This window comes from Crocuta crocuta, unplaced genomic scaffold (genome assembly GCF_008692635.1).
Source record: "Crocuta crocuta isolate KB4526 unplaced genomic scaffold, BGI_CrCroc_1.0 scaffold4, whole genome shotgun sequence".
Lineage (NCBI taxonomy): Eukaryota > Metazoa > Chordata > Mammalia > Carnivora > Hyaenidae > Crocuta > Crocuta crocuta.
In genome coordinates this window covers 4,775,023-4,793,769 of record NW_027529996.1, presented here as the reverse complement: position 1 = coordinate 4,793,769, position 18,747 = coordinate 4,775,023, and the positions used below count along the sequence as shown (strand labels likewise).

The 18,747-nt window shown below is 33.0% G+C and overlaps 1 protein-coding gene across 4 annotated transcripts in view; it reads left to right on the top strand.

Annotated features, from left to right (window-relative positions):
• The first annotated feature begins 1,422 nt into the window (after nucleotides 1-1,422).
• NIPBL (NIPBL cohesin loading factor) overlaps nucleotides 1,423-18,747 on the top strand; it is a 117,847-nt gene continuing 100,522 nt past the window's right edge. For all 4 annotated transcript variants that reach the window (XM_077763479.1, XM_077763480.1, XM_077763478.1 and 1 more), the window contains exons 1-7: nucleotides 1,423-1,562; nucleotides 4,270-4,435; nucleotides 6,767-6,894; nucleotides 9,811-9,910; nucleotides 10,678-10,829; nucleotides 16,631-16,791; nucleotides 17,703-17,802. In XM_077763479.1, the coding sequence (XP_077619605.1) occupies nucleotides 1,499-1,562; nucleotides 4,270-4,435; nucleotides 6,767-6,894; nucleotides 9,811-9,910; nucleotides 10,678-10,829; nucleotides 16,631-16,791; nucleotides 17,703-17,802 (871 nt within the window). In that variant the 5' untranslated portion in view covers nucleotides 1,423-1,498. The remainder of the gene's footprint in view (nucleotides 1,563-4,269; nucleotides 4,436-6,766; nucleotides 6,895-9,810; nucleotides 9,911-10,677; nucleotides 10,830-16,630; nucleotides 16,792-17,702; nucleotides 17,803-18,747) is intronic.

The following is an 18,747-nucleotide window of genomic DNA, read 5'->3' as shown; positions in this document are numbered from 1 at the left end:
GCACTATGTCTTAGTTGATAAGCAGTAGACTTGTATTTACTGATGAGTTTATGAAGTTATTTAATAAAGGCTTTTCTTTGATTAATGGGCATATTGAAATGTATTATGTGCTTCATTAAAGGCTCTTACACAAGTACACTATTAAAGATAAAGTTTCCAAAAGCCACAAGGTGAAATTAAGATGAGACAAATTGGGGGACACTGAACAGAATTAGAAAACATGTTCAGGAATTTAACAGAAGGTCTATACACATAGACACAGAATTGCATCATAAAAACTGAGTAAGTTCAATGAAGTCATTGTATAGGAATGTTAAAATGTTGATGTATTTCTCTGTCCTTTGTGGGTTGTGTATTAATTATGGGATTGGTTAGTATTAAGAAGCATGTAGTGATAATTGGGAAAGCAAGGTAAGTACATTAACATGAAGCAATTCTATAAGGATGAAACAAGACAAGTTTCAAAAAAGTGTCACAAAGGAATATATAATTATCTACAAAAGTATATTGGGCTATAAGTGTTATAAGTGAAAGTTAGATTAAGGTAAAGCTTTTAGCTGAATTTGTGTGAGGTTTTATGAAGTAGTGGGAACTTGTCCTAGATCTATAAGAATTAATAAGATTTGGACTAAAGTACAGATGGGCTACCTAGGTAAGGAGATATAGAAGGAAATAAAAATGCAAAAAACATAAGGTGGATTCAAGATGTTCTGATCAGCTTGTTTGAAGAGGATGGTTTATGTAGAAGAGTAGTGATAAACCTAATTAGAAAGTCAAGGCACCAGCTAGATTTTAATGTATTTATGATGTGGAAAGGAATTACAGTACTTGTTGGGGCGCCTGGGTGGCTCAGTTAGTTAAGCATCCAACTTCAGCTCAGGTCATGATCTCACAGTTTGTGGGTTCAAGCCCTGCATTGGGTTCTGTGCTGACAGCTCAGAGCCTGGACCCTGTTTCAGATTCTGTGTCTCCCTCTCTGTCTCTGCCCTTCCCCGGCTCACACTCTGTCTCTCCCTGTCTCAAAAATAAATAAACACTTTTTAAAAAGAATTACAGTACTTGTTAAAATTGAGTATCCAAGGTTAGTAATATAGCCTACTGATTACACAGACTATTGAGCCGGATTGCTTGGATTCTAATCTTTCCTCCACAAGTTACTTTAAACTCCCTGTAAGTTAATATCCTGATCAGTAAAATACAGAAAATAATAGTATCTACTTTATATTGTTGTTGTGAGAACTAAATTAGTTAATGTATGCAAAGCACTTTGCAATGCTTGATGTAAGTACAGATGAATGATAAGTATTATTGTTGTATAGACTGGCAAACAAGGAAAGCAGAAAATCTTATTTTTTATCGGTATTTCCCTAATAGTGTTATATTTTACATATTTTTATAAATGTCTGTTTTCTGTTGCAGTGTTTGGGAAATGGGAAGTAATGACAGCTGGCACCTGAACTAAGTACTTTTATAGGCAACGCCATTCCAGAACTTCAGGATGAATGGGGATATGCCCCATGTCCCCATCACTACTCTCGCGGGGATTGCTAGTCTCACAGACCGTAAGTTTGGTCATTTTATCTAATCTGTGTTCTCTTTTGTGTTAACAGTGATCTTTTAAGAGAGACTGTAGGAAAAAAATTATTTGTAGTTGTCATAAATTATTTAAGATTTAAAAATTTTAATGACAGATATCATTATTTCCTTTGGCATGCTTGCGAAAGTAACAAAATTAGAGTAGTCAGCTAGTAGATAAGACCTAAATTTCTGTTTCATCCTAATGACCAGTTAAGAAATGGTGGCATTTGTTTAAAGCTCTTATATGATAAAGGAATAAATGCAAAAGTAAGGACCAAAGGAGATGAGACAAAGCATTAAAAAAATATCAAAACTGAAGAAGAATAGATTTGCATATAGGAACAAATACAGACTTTAAAAAAAGCATTTCTAGAAATGGTAACAGAAACTGCCCTTTGGAGAAGAAAGATTGATAGCCTGACTTTATCTAATTTCTTAGTGATGTCAATTTGGATGTCATTTTCAGTTATCTCTTGGAGTTTGTCATAGATATCAGCAGCCCATATTATCTGATCATTTAACTTCAAAGAACTTCATCATTCTTTTTTTTTTAATAGTTTGTTGTCAAATTGGTTTCCATATAACACCCAGTGCTCATCCCCATAAGTGCCCTCCTCCATGCCCATCACCCCCTTCCCCTCTCCCCACCCCATCTGCCCTCAGTGTGTTCTCAGCATTCAAGAGTCTCTCATGGTTTGCCTCCCTCCTTCTCCCCAACTATTTTTCCCCTTCTTCTCTCCCATGTTCCTCCGTTAAGTTCCTCCTAATCCATCTATATGTGCAAACATATGGTATCTATCCTTCTCTGCCTGACTTATTTCACTCAGCATAACACCCTCAAGTTCCATCCATGTTGCTACACATGGCCAGATTTCATTCTTTCTCACTGCCATGTAGTATTTTTCGTATAGATAAACCACATCTTCTTGATCCATTCGTCAGTTGTTCATCATTCTTTTGAGATTTACTTAGTGTAACACAATTTTTAGGGACTCATTCTTACAAAAGCTAACTTTGACTCTAATTCTTAGTCCCTGAGTAATGGTGCAAAAAGCTACCTACAGTGTCAGTCCACATGTCATCCTGTCTGAGTAAATAAAGGGAAAAAGAGACAGGAGAGAGAAGGGTAGAAGGTGAGGACATTGCATTATTCAAACTTTGGGGCTTTAAAATAAAGGAACTATGAAAAGATAACTTCAAGAAATGTTTCATTTTTGTTTTTGTGGTTGGCCCCAGCTCATTTCTAGTTGAGGCATAGTTTTAATAACTGTTGAGATTTCCATACTTGTTTCCCCATTGGTGGTGGTGGTGGTGGTGGTGGTGGTGGTGTTTATTTAAATTCAAGTTAACATATAGTGTAGTCGTGCCTTCAGGAGTAGAACCCAGTGATTCATATCTTACATATAGTACCTCAGTGCTCATGCTGAAAGCGCCCTCCTTAATGCCCATCACCCATTTAACCTGCCCCCCACAGCCCACCTTCCCTTCAGCAACCCTCAGTTTGTTCTCTGTATTAAAGAGTCTCTTATGCACTTTTATCTGTGTTCAGTAGTCCCTTAATACTGTTTTTCTGTTAATTTCTGGCTTGTTTTATTGGGGTAAAATAGTTAAAGACTGATAGCTTTGAGGTTAGGAAAGTAACATGGCTAGTTTATGAAGTCTAAGATAAGAAAGTACCCGGTGGAGTAGGATAACTCAGGTAAGAAAACTTGTGAAACTGTCTTTAGTTTTTGTCTTTGCTTTGTTGTAGGTAAGATATAAACACATGTAATATCTAGGAGTACCAAGTCAGATATACTGCCAGGGATTTATTTTTGTTTGTTCTCCCTATTCTCTCACCTGTACCTTATATTTTAAAAGCTTCCCCAGTAAATCCTTATTATTAATAATTTGTTTCCTGTGTTTTTATTAATAAAAACCTGTTATTAGCCATTGGGGCTGAATAGCCTGATAATTACATTGTGTAAGTGATTAGAAATTAAGCCAAAAACAAATATACTTTAGTTAACTTTCTTAACTTTTACTTTAAACAAATGAACAGATTTCCATTATGTGAAAAGACTGTAAATAGCTGAATTTAAACTACTATAGAAACATTTGTATCCTTTTTTTGCTGTTACACTAGAATGAAGAGAAAACTATTTATTTAGAAATTTATAATTGATAGAATTCCTTAGATATTTGCCTTCTTCCAGAATCCTTATTCTATGAATGTTCTTCTGCTAAAGTGAGCTATTTATTTTTTATATATACTCAAACTTTTTAAAAACCTATTCCTTGAAGAGTTGGGTATTATTACTTGGTTTATTTATGTGAGATTACTAGTGATTCTGATAAATCTTAGAAGCAAAAATAAATGAGATTAATTAATGTATTCTCAATTCTTAGAAGTTACTTTTTAACACTACTTGTTTTGGCTACTTTATTCATTTATTAAGTGAATAAAAATTTTAAGATATGAAAAATCACACATATAAAGGATTTGAGTTTTATTCTTAGTAATAAAATCTGTTATTGCCCAAGTGATGTTTCAGGGTTTTAATAGAGTTGATTGGGAGAGAAGCAGAATGCCTTTTAATAATTTGTCACATTAATACTTATAACTTGTGTTTAATCAGAATATTTGTAAGCAGATATTGTAAAGAGACTTCTTGCAGTCAGTTTCTAATAATCTGATTTTATTCCAAATAGTCCTGAACCAGCTGCCTCTTCCATCCCCTTTACCTGCTACAACTACAAAGAGCCTTCTCTTTAATGCACGAATAGCAGAAGAGGTGAACTGCCTTTTGGCCTGTAGGGATGATAATTTGGTTTCACAGCTTGTCCATAGCCTCAACCAGGTATCAACAGATCACATGTAAGTATAATTTAAAAGTGAAAAGTTTTGGTCTTACTAAGAGAGTCAGTATTCCTGGTTTTACTCTTTGTTTCAGAAAATTTACATAGATAGTTTAATTTTAAAATATGTGAATATCCAGGGGAGCCTTATGGTAAGATTTATAAATAGACCCGTGGAACTCTGTGAAGATCTTTCAACTCTTTTGGAATAATCTTGGTTCATCAAGATGGGTCTGTGTAGGGAGGTCTAAAGTTGCTCAAGAAGCTGTCTCCCCCTTGTATTGCTAAAGTGATTAGAATTCCCAAGCACTAGGGACTATACTGGTAGCTTTATTTGGAATAGGCTCACATGCTTTCCATGAGAAGTTAACCAAAACTCAAGGACTGACTCCATGGATGGCTACTACAAAATTGGGAGTAATTTTTCCCAGGATTTATCATACCATCATAAGTGTATATTTTCACACAGCAGACTTTTTAAAATAATGTAAACTTAAGTCATATAGCTTATTTATAATATCTTTGTATATGAGTATACTTTAAAAAAGTTTTTACTATAAAACTTGTACATACTGATAATGTCTTAACACAAAAATTTATAAAAAGTTAAATCTCTTGGGGAATCTGCCTGGCTCAGTCTATAGAGCACGTGACTCTTGATCTTGGGATTGTAAATTTGAGCCCCACTTTATTTGGGTATAAAGTGGGTGATAGATACTCTATCTCAGGTTTAGAGATTACTTAAAAATAAAATTTTTTAGGAGCACCTGGGTGTCTCAGTTGGTAAGTGTCCAACTTTGGCTCAGGTCCTGATCTCCCAGTTCATGAGTTTGAGCCCTGCGTGGGGTTCTCTGCTGTCAGCACAGAGCCAGCTTCAAATCCTCTTTCCCTGCTCTCTGCCCCTCCCCTCCTCACTCTCTCAGAAACAAATAAACTTTTTTTTTTTAACAAATCTTTAAAAATAAGTTACATTTCTCTTATTCCTTCACATCTCACTATACAGTGGTACTCATGTATCCTTTCCAACTTTAATTTTTCTTTTTAAGATTCATTATTTACAGGAATGAGAATAAAACACATTATAATGGAGAGGTCTTTGTTATTAGATACACTGCATACTTTGAAGCCATTTTTAAAGCTGATGAATCTTAAGATAATATACATGTGAATTTTCTGATGGGGAAACTGAGAAATTGTTGGTAAAATCAGAAGGAAGTCTAATGATAATATTTTGTCACTTCAGAAATTCAACAGTGACTAAATATTTTGTCACTTTTTATATCTATACATAGTTAACAGTTACCACCAAATATTTTAAAAGGTAAGGGAAATAGCACATATACAGTTAGGATTTATTTTATGGAGAGCCGCCTTAAGATTGCCTCCAGAAATTCATTGAAATTTATCATTGGACACCATCTTTATAAATCTCTCTTATTAGGTTTAATGAGCAGAACAGAGATATGTAGAATGTAAAGTGAAAAACACTGCCTGTATTTAATTCAATCATTTCTGTTCCATAGTTGTAAATTTAATTTGGTACTTGCTTTCAAGTTTATTGAAAATTGCAACTATCCATATTTACTTGGTATTTTGTTTTGTTGGTTTTTTGGTTTTTTTGCTCACTGATGACTTGAGAAGAAGATAATATTAGGTGGAAAAATTACATAATCTCTGGGTCTTGTCTAAATCAGTATGGTAACAGTATTTCATTCAGAGGACATTCTCAGAAAGGCAGACTCACCCATACTCAAATGTAAGAGAGAAAATATAATCTAAGACCAGCTACCAACTTCTATGCATAATTATCATCTCTGTACCTTCCATTATTTTGAATAGAGCAGTCTCTGTTTTCTACTTTGAAACTAATGTGAACACTTTTTTAAGTTTCCTTACATATTTTAAGAGAGAGCCAGAACAGGAGCATGGGGGCAGAAAGAGAAGGAGAGAATTCCAAGTCAGAGTGGTGCTGAAACCAAGAGCAAAATGCTTAACCGACTGAGCCATCCAGGAGTTCTCTAATGTGAACATTTTTAAGTAAACTAATAGTTCCATAAAATGTTTTGGGCCTCTTTCCCCCTGTTTAAAATAAAAATGGGAAAAAACAGTTGTCCTTAGAAGAACTTCTCCTTGTCATTTTTGATAATTCTGTTTCTTCCAGGAATAGTGTCTTCAAAAATCCATGAAATTGTTGGACATCTTTTGTGAATTTTTTTTATATCCCACAAATTCTTGATGTTCTACCTCAGTCCTTTCTGAATTTCACTAATGAATTGCTGTCTTAACTAATGTAGAATAGGGAATTCTTAATCACTCTTTTCATTTTTGACATTTGTTTTTTTAATCCCAGAGAGTTGAAAGATAACCTTGGCAGTGATGATCCAGAAGGCGACATACCAGTCTTGTTGCAGGCTGTCCTGGCAAGGAGTCCTAATGTTTTCAGGGAGAAAAGTATGCAGAACAGATATGTACAGAGTGGTAAGGTTTTTAATTCAATTTCATACTCTATTTTTTGTAGGTCTTCTATCAGAGATTGTTTCACATGTAATTAAAGTCAAGTGTCTCCTTTAATAAGGTAGACTATCATCTATGAATGCTGTGTTGATACTTTGAATCAAGCCAAAAGAATAAGAAGGAAACTAAATGAATGTTAATATTCTTGAAGTTTAATATATAACTAAATTCCTTGAAAATTAGAGCTAAGGTGTATTTTGTTAGATATTTCAGAATGCATTCATTTACTCAGAGAGCTTTAGAAGTCTTTTTATTTCAGAAAATCATGGAACTGATATAAAAGGAGTCCTTTCATTAATCAAATAATAAAAGTACTTGCCAAGCTTTTCAACATGCAGTACTTATATAAATAATTATAACAGGGATTAGTTTTAGTACTGATGGTGATTACATTCATAGTTATGTAGCAGTTGATTTAACACTTCTGTTGCCTTAGCAACAGAAAAGTAGGATTATAATTATTAAGGAAAAAACTATTTATAATAAATATTATAAAAAGCATATAGTATAATAATATAATAAATATTATAAGAAGCATAAAGATTCAGTGTAGATATAATTTTTATGTATTCAAGGAGTACCCAGGAGCATTTGAGTCTGGCATGTCCACATACTTATTTGGCTCTCAAGATTAAAATAGCTAGAAGGCAATAGTTTGGCCTCAGGAAGGTCAGCCTTCCTGGCCTCAGCTCAGGAAGGTCCAACTTAATTAACTGATGAATCATATTCAAGAATATTGCCAGATTTCTTGACAGTACCTCCATTCCATTTCCTAGTTTTGTCTTGTTTTTTAAATAGTATTTGTTAATTTTATGTATTGGTGTGTGAATTGTGTTTTTAAAGCAGTTGCATAGTTACTGTCCATTTCCCAGGTTGAGCCCACGGAAGTGCCTTTGTCCAAACTCCTCTTCAGCAAATTTGAGGCAGGTCTGCAAGGCAACACTGTATCTTCACTAGAACCAAGAAACTAGATCACAGTAGGAAAAGACAGCTAGGAATGGTGAAAGTAAATCTAGAATTACAAATGCCTTGGAAGGGGGTTACAATGAAAGAAAATAAGAAGAGATCATTGATCGGAAGAAAAATTTACAGGATAAGAGCATTAAGTATACGATGATGTGAGTGGATATAAAATTGAATAAAGGAAGTCTTCCAAAGCTATTTGTACTACATTTTGTAACATATTTTTAAATATTTAATTTGGGTAGTAAATCACTCTAATAAAAAGCTTTTAGAGTATTCACCTTTAAATCACACATTTTATATTGTATACTACATACACTTACATTGTAACCCAAAATGTTAATTTCTCCATATCATACTTTGTGAAGACAAACTAACATTAAAAAATGAATTGGCACATTGTGTGTTGTGATTTTTTTTTTCTAAGTGTTTCCCTGGCAATATTTGGCTTTAAGATTTAGAAAGGTGATTCTTGATTGCTAAATATAAATGTGAGTCACACATATGAAGAAAATTTAATAATATGCAAATCAGTTTATTCATAGTCGTTTGGAGCTTTGAGATAATCATAAAGGACTATTAGAAATTTATTTGCCCCACTCCTTTTTTTTTTTTAAATAAAACCATTGCTTTGAAACTAGTAATCCCGTTTTTTCCAGACTGTTAATTCAGGGGAAACATTTTTTAACTTCAATCTCATAGAGGATTGCCCTCCCTCTCAAAAAAAAAAAATCAGCAATAATTATAGTAATTAAATTACTAAGCTATGGAACACATGACTTACTACTGAATTTGAATTGGAAGAGAAGGCTCACAAGGTAATTTAGACTACATACAAAAGAAAGCACACTATTAGTGATGGATTTTCAGGTAATTTTGAGCCCTCATCTTATTCAACTACTGTCTTAGGAGCTCAAATCCCTTCTGAAGTATTCCAGGCAAATGAACATGTAGCTTCTGTTTGAATGTTTCTAGTAAAAGACACTTTTCATATCAATATCAGGAAGTGGAATTTGGGAATACAATATGTGTGAAGCTCCCAAAAAGATTGGCTATACATATCATAAGAAAGTTCAAGATTAATCATAGATTTTTATCTTTGATTTTAAAATGTCTAAATAACTGATTTTTTTTTTGCATCTCCTTTTAACAAAATGCCACTTGGGTAATAATTGAAGGAAATAAGCTTGAAAAGAATCTAGCTTGAAAAGAAATATGAAAATCTGAAAGCTATCCTCACATTTTCATTCTTTAATCAAATATTCATTCAGTCCTTACTATGTGGCAAAGAATTATTATAGAAGAAAGAATAGGAGCATTCTGTTTTGTTTCAAAACATTCAGATGAAAATTGCAGCAACTCAAACTTTGGGCCCCTCAATAAAGTAGTACTTTTTAAAACTGAGGTCTGAACTATTTGTAAAAAAAAACAAAAAAACAAACAAAAAAAAACTGAGGTCTGAATCTCAGTGAAACAAAGAGCATGAAGTGAAGCTCCTGAAGACTGGGGATGTATGTAATAAAGTATACTATGTAATGGAAAAACCACCCAAGGACCTATTTTTATAGAAGGGAAGGAATTATGTAGTATTTGGTCAGGGGTTACATAAGGTGACTTATAAAGGTTCTTTCAATTTTAAGGCTAAATGATAGGACATTAAGTAAGCAAGTAGAATTTTTTTTAAAAATCTCTATCTCTGGTCCTGCATTAGTTATATGGTAAAAGGATGTTTTGGTAAAATTGGTTGTGCTTGAAAGTTAGTTTCTCTATTTTGCTCTTCACAATGAACCTGTGAATCAAAAAAAGGAAAACAAAGAACTTTTGAATGTTTGTGATAGAGCAATTCCTTTAAATCATTTAAAGTATACTTTACCACTAAATGGAAATAACGTTTTCCCTTTTTTATGTGTTGTGTAGGAATGATGATGCCTCAGTATAAACTTTCTCAGAATTCCATGCACAGTAGTCCTGCATCTTCCAATTATCAACAAACCACTATCTCACATAGCCCTTCCAGGTAATATATGCATCATTTTATTAAGTACTGTTTTCGGTGATGAGCATGCTTGTGAGTGAATTTATGCTGTATACATACAGTTAGATAAAAGTGAATTATATGTAGTTAAAAAGTTGAAATGCTTAGCCTTAAATAGTAAGTCACAGAAACATTTGTCTTAAAATGTTATATGCAGAAATGCTCTAATATACCAATTGAAGTAGCTACCATCTTAGTAACTTAATTTTATACAGACGAAAAAACATGTTAAATAATGTGTTTGAGAGGCACCTGGGTGCCTCAGTTGGTTGAGCGTCTGACTCTTGATTTCAGCTCAGGTCATGATCTGGGGTAGTGGGATCAAGCCCTGCATTGGGCTTGGTACTGACTGTGGACCTGCTTAAGATTCTGTCTCTCTATCCCTCTGCCCCTCTCCCTTGCTCACATTCTCTCTCTCTCTCCCTTTAAAAAATATATATATGTTACTATTACTACTACTAATAATAATGTGTTTCAGATAAGAAAATTTATAGAGTAGAATTTAGGGAGCATGACTTTATTTTAAATAGAGGGATACTTTTATGCAAGTGAAATTAATTACTGGTTTAGTTTAACTCTTAGACTGTCAGTCATGGATAAATTTTATATTCTCTACTTTTCATAATTTTCTGTTTGCATAGGTATTGTTTTATACAAATCAGGGTTTTGAGAATTTTGACCATGAAATTTTCAGGAATAGCATATTTATTTCATTTCCTGATATTGTTTATTTGGATTTTGGTTTTTAGCCGGTTTGTGCCACCACAGACAAGCTCTGGGAACAGATTTATGCCACAACAAAATAGCCCAGTGCCTAGTCCATATGCCCCACAAAGCCCTGCAGGATACATGCCATACTCCCATCCTTCAAGTTATACAACACATCCACAGATACAGCAAGGTAAGAAGTTGGTTACTCATCTACAGGGGGTGCCTGTAATTCAAGCAAATTTGTTTTTTCTTTTCATAGTTTTAAAAATACAGACTAAAACAGTACCCTAAAATTCATCATTTGAGAGATAAAAGGATCCTGTCACATGACTCTTTGGATTAGGTTATTATACAAATGAGTGTATCTAGTTATAAAATTAGGAAATTTTTTTAAGTTGGGCTTTCTTCTTACATAGCACTAAGCCAAACAGAATTATGTTTTAATTGGTAAAGTATACATGGTGTGAAAATTTTACTATAAAGGAAATACAGTACTTGTAGAGAAAGTTAATAAATTTAGATGCAAAATCTCTAGGATTACATTACTAGTTAGTTCTCAATGAAAATCAGCTGATAATATCTTTTAAGGTTATATTGCCTTGGGATGTATGTCCTGGCTTCTAAATAATTTTTTTAATAGTATAAATTTATACTTTTTTTGAGAAATTTTAAAAAATTGAAAAGAGACTGTTAACAAGTACCCATATTTTTGCCCCCTGTAAATAACAGATTTTTAACATTTGCAGTCAATTATTACTTCCTGTGTGTATTCTTCTTTTCTGTTATACGTAGAATCAAATGTCTTTTATAAAGATTTCAACTTCTAAACTTTTAATTTAGTCATCGCTCAAAACCACCAACTTCTGATTTCCCAAAGCTAGATAATGAAATACTAGGTTGAGATTATTGCATACACTAATTCAAGGGAAAACTAGAGGCGGATCACATATTTGGAATAGACACCTCCAAAATTAGACTTCAGTGTGAGTGCTGAACATAAGTATGTATTTATTATATGGGTTCGTGATAATTATAAAATATTAGTATACGCTGGCACACAAAGATATGAAGAACATTTTAACGGTAATGAAAGGAAAATGTTAAAAGGATGCATTTGTTTCTTATGGAAATATCCACATACACATTCGTATGTGTAGGAAAGAACATAAGTTTTTACTCTGATTAGTATTGTTTTTTAAAATAAGATAAATCCAGGGGCGCCTGGGTGGCTTAGTCGGTTAAGCGTCCGACTTTCACTTAGGTCATGATCTCGCGGTTCGTGGGTTCGAGCCCCGTGTCGGGCTCTGTGCTGATTGCCAGCTCAGAGCCTGGAGCCTATTTCAGAGTCTGTGACTCCCTCTCTCTCTGACCCTCCCCTGCTCACGCTGTCTCTCTCTCCCTGATAGAAATAAATAAAACATTAAAAAAAAAAAAATAAATCCAGCTTTTTTAGAAGAAAAGTTGAAATCACAAAATCAAAAGAAATATGATTTGAGCATCTGCCTATTCAGTAATGAGTCATTTCTTGGAAATTCTCAGATATTTGAGCAACTAGAAATGTTATTCAGGGATTAATCCCACCTAGGTATTAAGGTTAATAAGAAAATGTAGTGTGGTAAGAAACAAATGGATAGGTAAATGGGAGAGCAAAGAATCCAGAAATAAGGCAAATACATATGGGAATTTAGAGTATGTGGAAGGTAACATTTAAAACTTTTTTTTTCAACCTTATGTTGTAAAAATTTTAGCCATACAGAAAAGCTGAAGGATGAGCACAGTGAACCCCTTTATCAACAGGAATAATTCTTTGCCATTAAATACAATTGCTAGGAAGAAAATTATGTAAACACTAAATGTATTAATTCACCTCTAAAAAAATTAAGAACAGTTCTGTGGTATTTAACATCAGGTCTATATTCAGTTTTCACCAGTTGTCCCAAATATATCTTTCATAACCTTTTTTTCTTTTTAAGATATGATCTAATCTAGTATCTCATGTATTGTATTTCATTTTTACTTAGCTTTTGATTCTTTTAATCTAAAATGGTCCATACCATTTTCCTCCATGACATTAATTTTTAGATTTCTTTTGAAGTCTGTGTACTATTGTTATAGAATACCCTATAATCCAGATTCATCGTTTCCTTACTGTTTAGTTTGCTTGTGTATTACCTGTATGTCCTATCAATTAGAAGTTACTTTTAAAGGTTTATTCTAGTTCTATTTCTTGGCAAGCGTAGTAGATAAGTAATGTTATACACTTTATATTGCATCACTTTAGAAGGCATGAATTGTCAAGTGGTCTCATGATTGGTGATGTTTAAGTGATAACCATATCATCTCTTCTTTGTGAAAGTGCTTTATTTTTTCTTTTGCAATTACTAATCTGTAGGACATACTTTAAGATCATGTAAATATCCTTTTTCCCATTAACTTTTTACCTAAAGTGTTTAGGATCCAGTAATGATTCTTATCTCATCAGCTTTTATATTGGTCATTGGAAAATGGTGATTTTCTAATTTTCCTTTTGCATAATGAATTAGCTAGACATAGTCTAACAAAGAGAACTGAAGATGCCATCTAAAGATGGCATTTTAAAATCAATATGTAAGAATGGATTATTTAATAAATCATGTTAGGTTGATTGGCTAGATATTTTGAAATTTTAGTTGAATTCCTAGATCATCTATAGCAAAAATGTTCTCGATGCATCAACTGTTTACATGTTTGTCTTTTAAGTCATAAAATTTTAAGAAAACATGGCTGAGAGTGCCTGTGTGGCTCAATTGGTTGAGCGTCTGACTCCTGATTTTGGCTTGGGTCATGATTCCAGAGTTGTAGGATTTGGCTCCGCATTCAGCTCCATGCTGAGCAGGAGCCTGCTTGAGATTCTCTCTCTCTCTCTCTCTCTCTCTCTCTCTCTCCCTCTCTCCCTCTCTCCCTCTCTCCCTCTCTCCCTCTCTCCTGTCTCTGTCTCTCTCTGTCTCTCTCTGTCTCCCTCTCTGTCTCTCTGTATCTCTCTCTCTCTGTCCCCCAATGCCCTTTTCCCCCGCTTGCACTCTCTCTTCCACTCTCTGAAATAAAATAACAACAAAAAAACCCATTAAAAAAACAGTGGGTGAATTTTGGTTATCCTTAGAGTTGAAAAGGATTAGTTGTTTCTAAGCAGACTTGATTCCAGAAATGAAAAAAACAGATTAATATAATTTTTATATAATATAAATTTTGTATTATAATTTAATATAAAGTTTTGAATATGAATAACGACAAGTAAATATGTGGAAACTATTTTCAAAATTTATTATGAACACAAAATATTAATTTTTAATAACCACGATCTTATACAGATTGATACAAAGACAAAAATAGAATTAAGAAGAAACCCAGTTTACTGAAAAAGAAAACAAATTGGACACCAGAAAGGTTTAATGCATATATAAAAATATAGTCAACCTGGCTCACAATTAAAGACCTATGAATCAGAATTACAATGAAATATATTAGCCAGATTAGTAAACATTTTTTAGTTATACCTAGGTTCAACAAATGTGCAGGGAAATTTGAGCTTCCTACATTCTTCATTGGGATATAAATTGGTACAATCTTTTTAGAGAACATTTTGACAATATCTCTCATAATTTGAAATGCACTTACATCCTTCAGTAGTTCAAATTCTTTCTCCCTTAAGAGGAGTGGAGGAGGTAAAACATTATCACACAGTTTTATCTACAAGTTCTGCCAAGCTTCCAAGGAAGGGATAGTCTAATCTTCAGACATTACAGACAAAAGAAAAATGTCAACACTCTCCCAGTTCTATAGAGTTAGATAATAATCTGGATGCCAAAATCAGGTGTAGTGAGGAAACTGTGAGAAAGGAAAATTATAGACCAGTCATCATCTAAAATTTCTAAATAAATATTACCAAACCAAATAAGCAATGTTGACAGCCTGTATGATAAAACTGGATATATTATCAGGAATACATGGATAATTATTAGTTAACACAAATTAAGAGGTTGGGGGTTCTGTGTGCCTCATACTAAGTGCCCAAAGAGCATTAAAAATATTTAGGTTTTGTCATGGTTTAAAAGCTTTTCATTGAATAGGAATAGACTGGTACAACTTTATCCTGATAAAGGCTATCCACGTAGGGGATGAGAAATATTCCCCTTGAAGTCAAGGATGGGACATAAGTGCCTATAATCATCACTTTTACCTAGTGTGGTAGTGGGTGTTTTAATACAGGAAGATAAGCATATAATTATTGGTAAGGAAGAAATGAAAGTGTCAGTTTTCAGGTGACTGTCTTCATAGAAAATCTAAGAGAAGCTGCAGATAAGATAGTAGAATTTGAAAAATATTCCACAGAATTTGTAGATACAAGATCAGTATAATGAAATTTAGTTGCGTTTTTATACACCTAAAATAAGCAATTATAAGTATAAACTTTTTTTAATATCATCAACAACTTCAAGGAAAAAGCATAAGATACCTAAGAATGAATTTAACAAAGCATAAGACCTTTGTGAAGAAAATTATAAAACTTTTGAAAGAGATAAAAGAAAACCTAAGAATATGAAGTTATGTCATTTTCATGGATGGAAAGACTCAATAGGGTAAAGATTGAAATTTTCCCAAATCTGTAAATTCAGTATAATACCAATAAAAATCCAAAGCAGGGTTTTGTGCAACTTACACTTCTAAAAACTCATATGGAAGAATAAAGGTCCAAGAATAGCAAGATAATTTGAAGTGGAATGCAATGTAGAAGCTCAATCTAGCACTTACCAAGATTTATTGTAATATTATTGGTCCATGGAGGAGTAGAACATGGGGAAATGGAATTTGATAAAGAGCCTAGAAACATACCCATGAACAAATGGAAACTTGATACATACAGTATTATATCTTAATTGGGAAAGACTGATTTCTTTAATAAATTGTGTTGAGACAATTAGTTATCCATGTGGAAAAAGGTAAAATTGGATTCCTGTCTCAACTACACATACGGATGCATTAAAGACCTAAGTGTGAAAAAACAAGACTGTAGAATTTTAAGAAGTAATGCAGAAGACTATCTTTTCATGGTTTTGTGTTAAGGAGGGAATCTGAATGACCAGTATACATGAAAAGATACTTGGTTTCCCTGTTAATAAAGGAAATAAAAAAATTAAATTGACAATCAAAAGACCTTTCCCATCTCAGGCTGACAAAAATTGTTGACAAGAATATAGATTAGTAGTAGCAACTCTCATACACTACCAGTGGAGTACAAATGGACATAAGTAATCTGGAAAACTATTTGTTAATATTCAGTAAGATTTAAAAATGGGCATATCCAGCAATTTCACTCCTAGAGACATTTGTAAAAAAGTCAAGAATATACATTATATACAAATATATGTATATGTACATGTAAACATGTACAAGAATTTGTATTTGTGACAGCAGAAATGCTTTACTGATGCGATCTCAACATTGGACTTAAGAATGGAAAGTTGTATACCTTATGCAGCAGGATATATTTATTTAAAATAAGTGAATTTAATACTACATATATAAAAATGGATATATTTCAACATAATATTGAAATGAAAAGCAAGTAAAGTTATATGTGAAACAATGCTATGTATTATTTAGGAATATATTCATTTATAGTAAAGGTATAAAATATTCACAGGTAGAGTGAACTCTGAATTTAAAGTGGTGGTTACTTTTAGGGAATAAGGGGGAGGGAATAAGAGGAATATGCAGATACGTGGTAAATTTCAACCTTATCTAATGGTTTATATCTTTTCAAAAATAGATCTGAATGATATTTGACACAGTGATAAGATTTGCTCAAGCTCTGGATAGTCCGTACAGGAGTGCTCATTGTATTTTCTGTGATTTCTGTATGCTTAAGATGTTTTGTGAACAATTGTTATTGTTCTAAGAATTTTAACAGTTTATTTTCATAAAGCATTTTGTTTTTATTCTTATTAATTTCAGCATCAGTATCAAGTCCCATTGTTGCAGGTGGTTTGAGAAACATACATGATAATAAAGTTTCTGGTCCGTTGTCTGGCAATTCAGCTAATCATCATGCTGATAATCCTAGACATGGCTCAAGTGACGACTACCTACACATGGTGCACAGGCTAAGTAGTGACGTATGTAATATATTAGTTATCATTAAGGTAATAATACAGTTCTAATATTTGCTTCATAACCTAATATTTTGATTCCACAGTTTAAGTGATATCTACTGTACAAGAAAGGTTATACTAGGTCTAAGAATCTTACCTATAAACAATGTGATTCCTATACCCACAGAGCTTAGTCTAGAGCAAGGCTGATAAACTGGCCATTAGTTTGACCTACAAACTAAGAATGGCTTTTACATTTTTAAAAAACAACAACAACAAAGAACAGCATGTAACAGAAACTATATGTGGTCCATAACCCTAAAATATTTATCTGTTCCTTTACAGGAAAAGTTTGCCAACCCTTGGCCTAAAAGTTTTGGTTCTTAATGAAATCTAGTTTCATTTTTAAATACTTGTTCACACAGAAATGTTTTTTAAATAATGAACCTTTATTTATTAGTACTAAGCTCTTTTTCCCTTTAAGACTTGTACAAAACTTTATTCCCTGAAATTTAACATTACTTTGATGTTGTAAAATATTCCACATACTGGAACTGGTTTTGTGGTATTATCAGATAAGTTACATGTTATTGGTTTGGCAATGACTTGTGTATATACGGATAACAGATGGCCGTGAACTCTGCCCTCAAGACGTTTACAGCCTGATAGGGTCTTCATAGCTCCTTTTGTAGAAAATGGTAAACAAAAATGGACCATAGTGGTAATACCAGTTTTCTTATTCATTGTCATGCATAGGCTTTTTATTCTTTTGGATACAATTCTTTTAAGATTTACCATGAACAAAACGGGAAAGTACAGAATTATGCTTTTTGAATACCAACACTTTACCAGTTTATATCTTTTATTGATCTGTTTAAGATTTCTCTGAAGCCTCTCCAATCACTTAAGATAGAAATTTTATACTTTGTTTTAAGGATGGAGATTCTTCAACACTGAGGAATGCTGCTGCCTCCTTTCCCTTGAGGTCTCCACAGCCAGTATGCTCCCCTGCTGGAAGTGATGGAACTCCTAAAGGTATTGTTGTGACTAAAACTTCCTTCAGCAAGTTGAGTAAAGAGCTTCAACTTTTTAGTGCAGATACCAAAAACTATACTTTATTGTTTTTCACATATTGTAGAAAAGAAACAAACCTGTACTCATCCCTGTAAATTATTGATAGTGTTTTCAAATATATACAGTATTGTTCTCATTGATAAATCCAATGGTCTTTTCAGACCACAGCCTTTTCTTAAACATTTGAAATTATTTATCAGCTTTCCCTAATGTCCACCTTCCTAAAAACTTATTTCATATTAAGTCCATCTGTTTTCTTCATACTTCTTTCATTGATTGTTTTTTCTTCATTAGCTCATCTGGCTGCTCTCCACTTCCTCAAGATTTCTATCATTAGACTTTTTAATCTCCCATTGTACTTTTTCCCTTGGTTATTTTATTCAGTTTTGGTAACAGCATTAATTAGTTTTGTTAATAGGGTGGCCAAGTCAGTGTCTTTGGCTCTAATCCTGTGTCCCAAGTTGTAATCTTTTGTTTCCAGACAAACTTTCCTCATTTCTAGCTGGTGTTTCAAATTCATTTTCAAAATTGTTTTCACTGTTTTTTCTGCCATTTCTATTTCCCTTAATCTCATTACAGTCTTGACTCATCGTAAAGTTGTCTCTCACCTCTCATGTAGTCACTTTTCAAAATCTAGCCTGCTCTATATCATCTCTGTAAGTCTCTTACACATACTTTTATTTCTGCGTATTAAAAGCCTGTCTATTTAAGTTCTAATTTAAATGGATAACCGTACATGGACCCTTCTCCTTTAATCATCTCAACTCACTCATTAGTTTATATTTTTTCTAATAATTTATCCTGTACTCCCTCATGGACATGAATTTTATTTTCTCTTCAAATTCCCAAAGAACATTGTATGGACTTTTGTGTACACTAGATTAATAAAATTGTGAATTTAGGTCC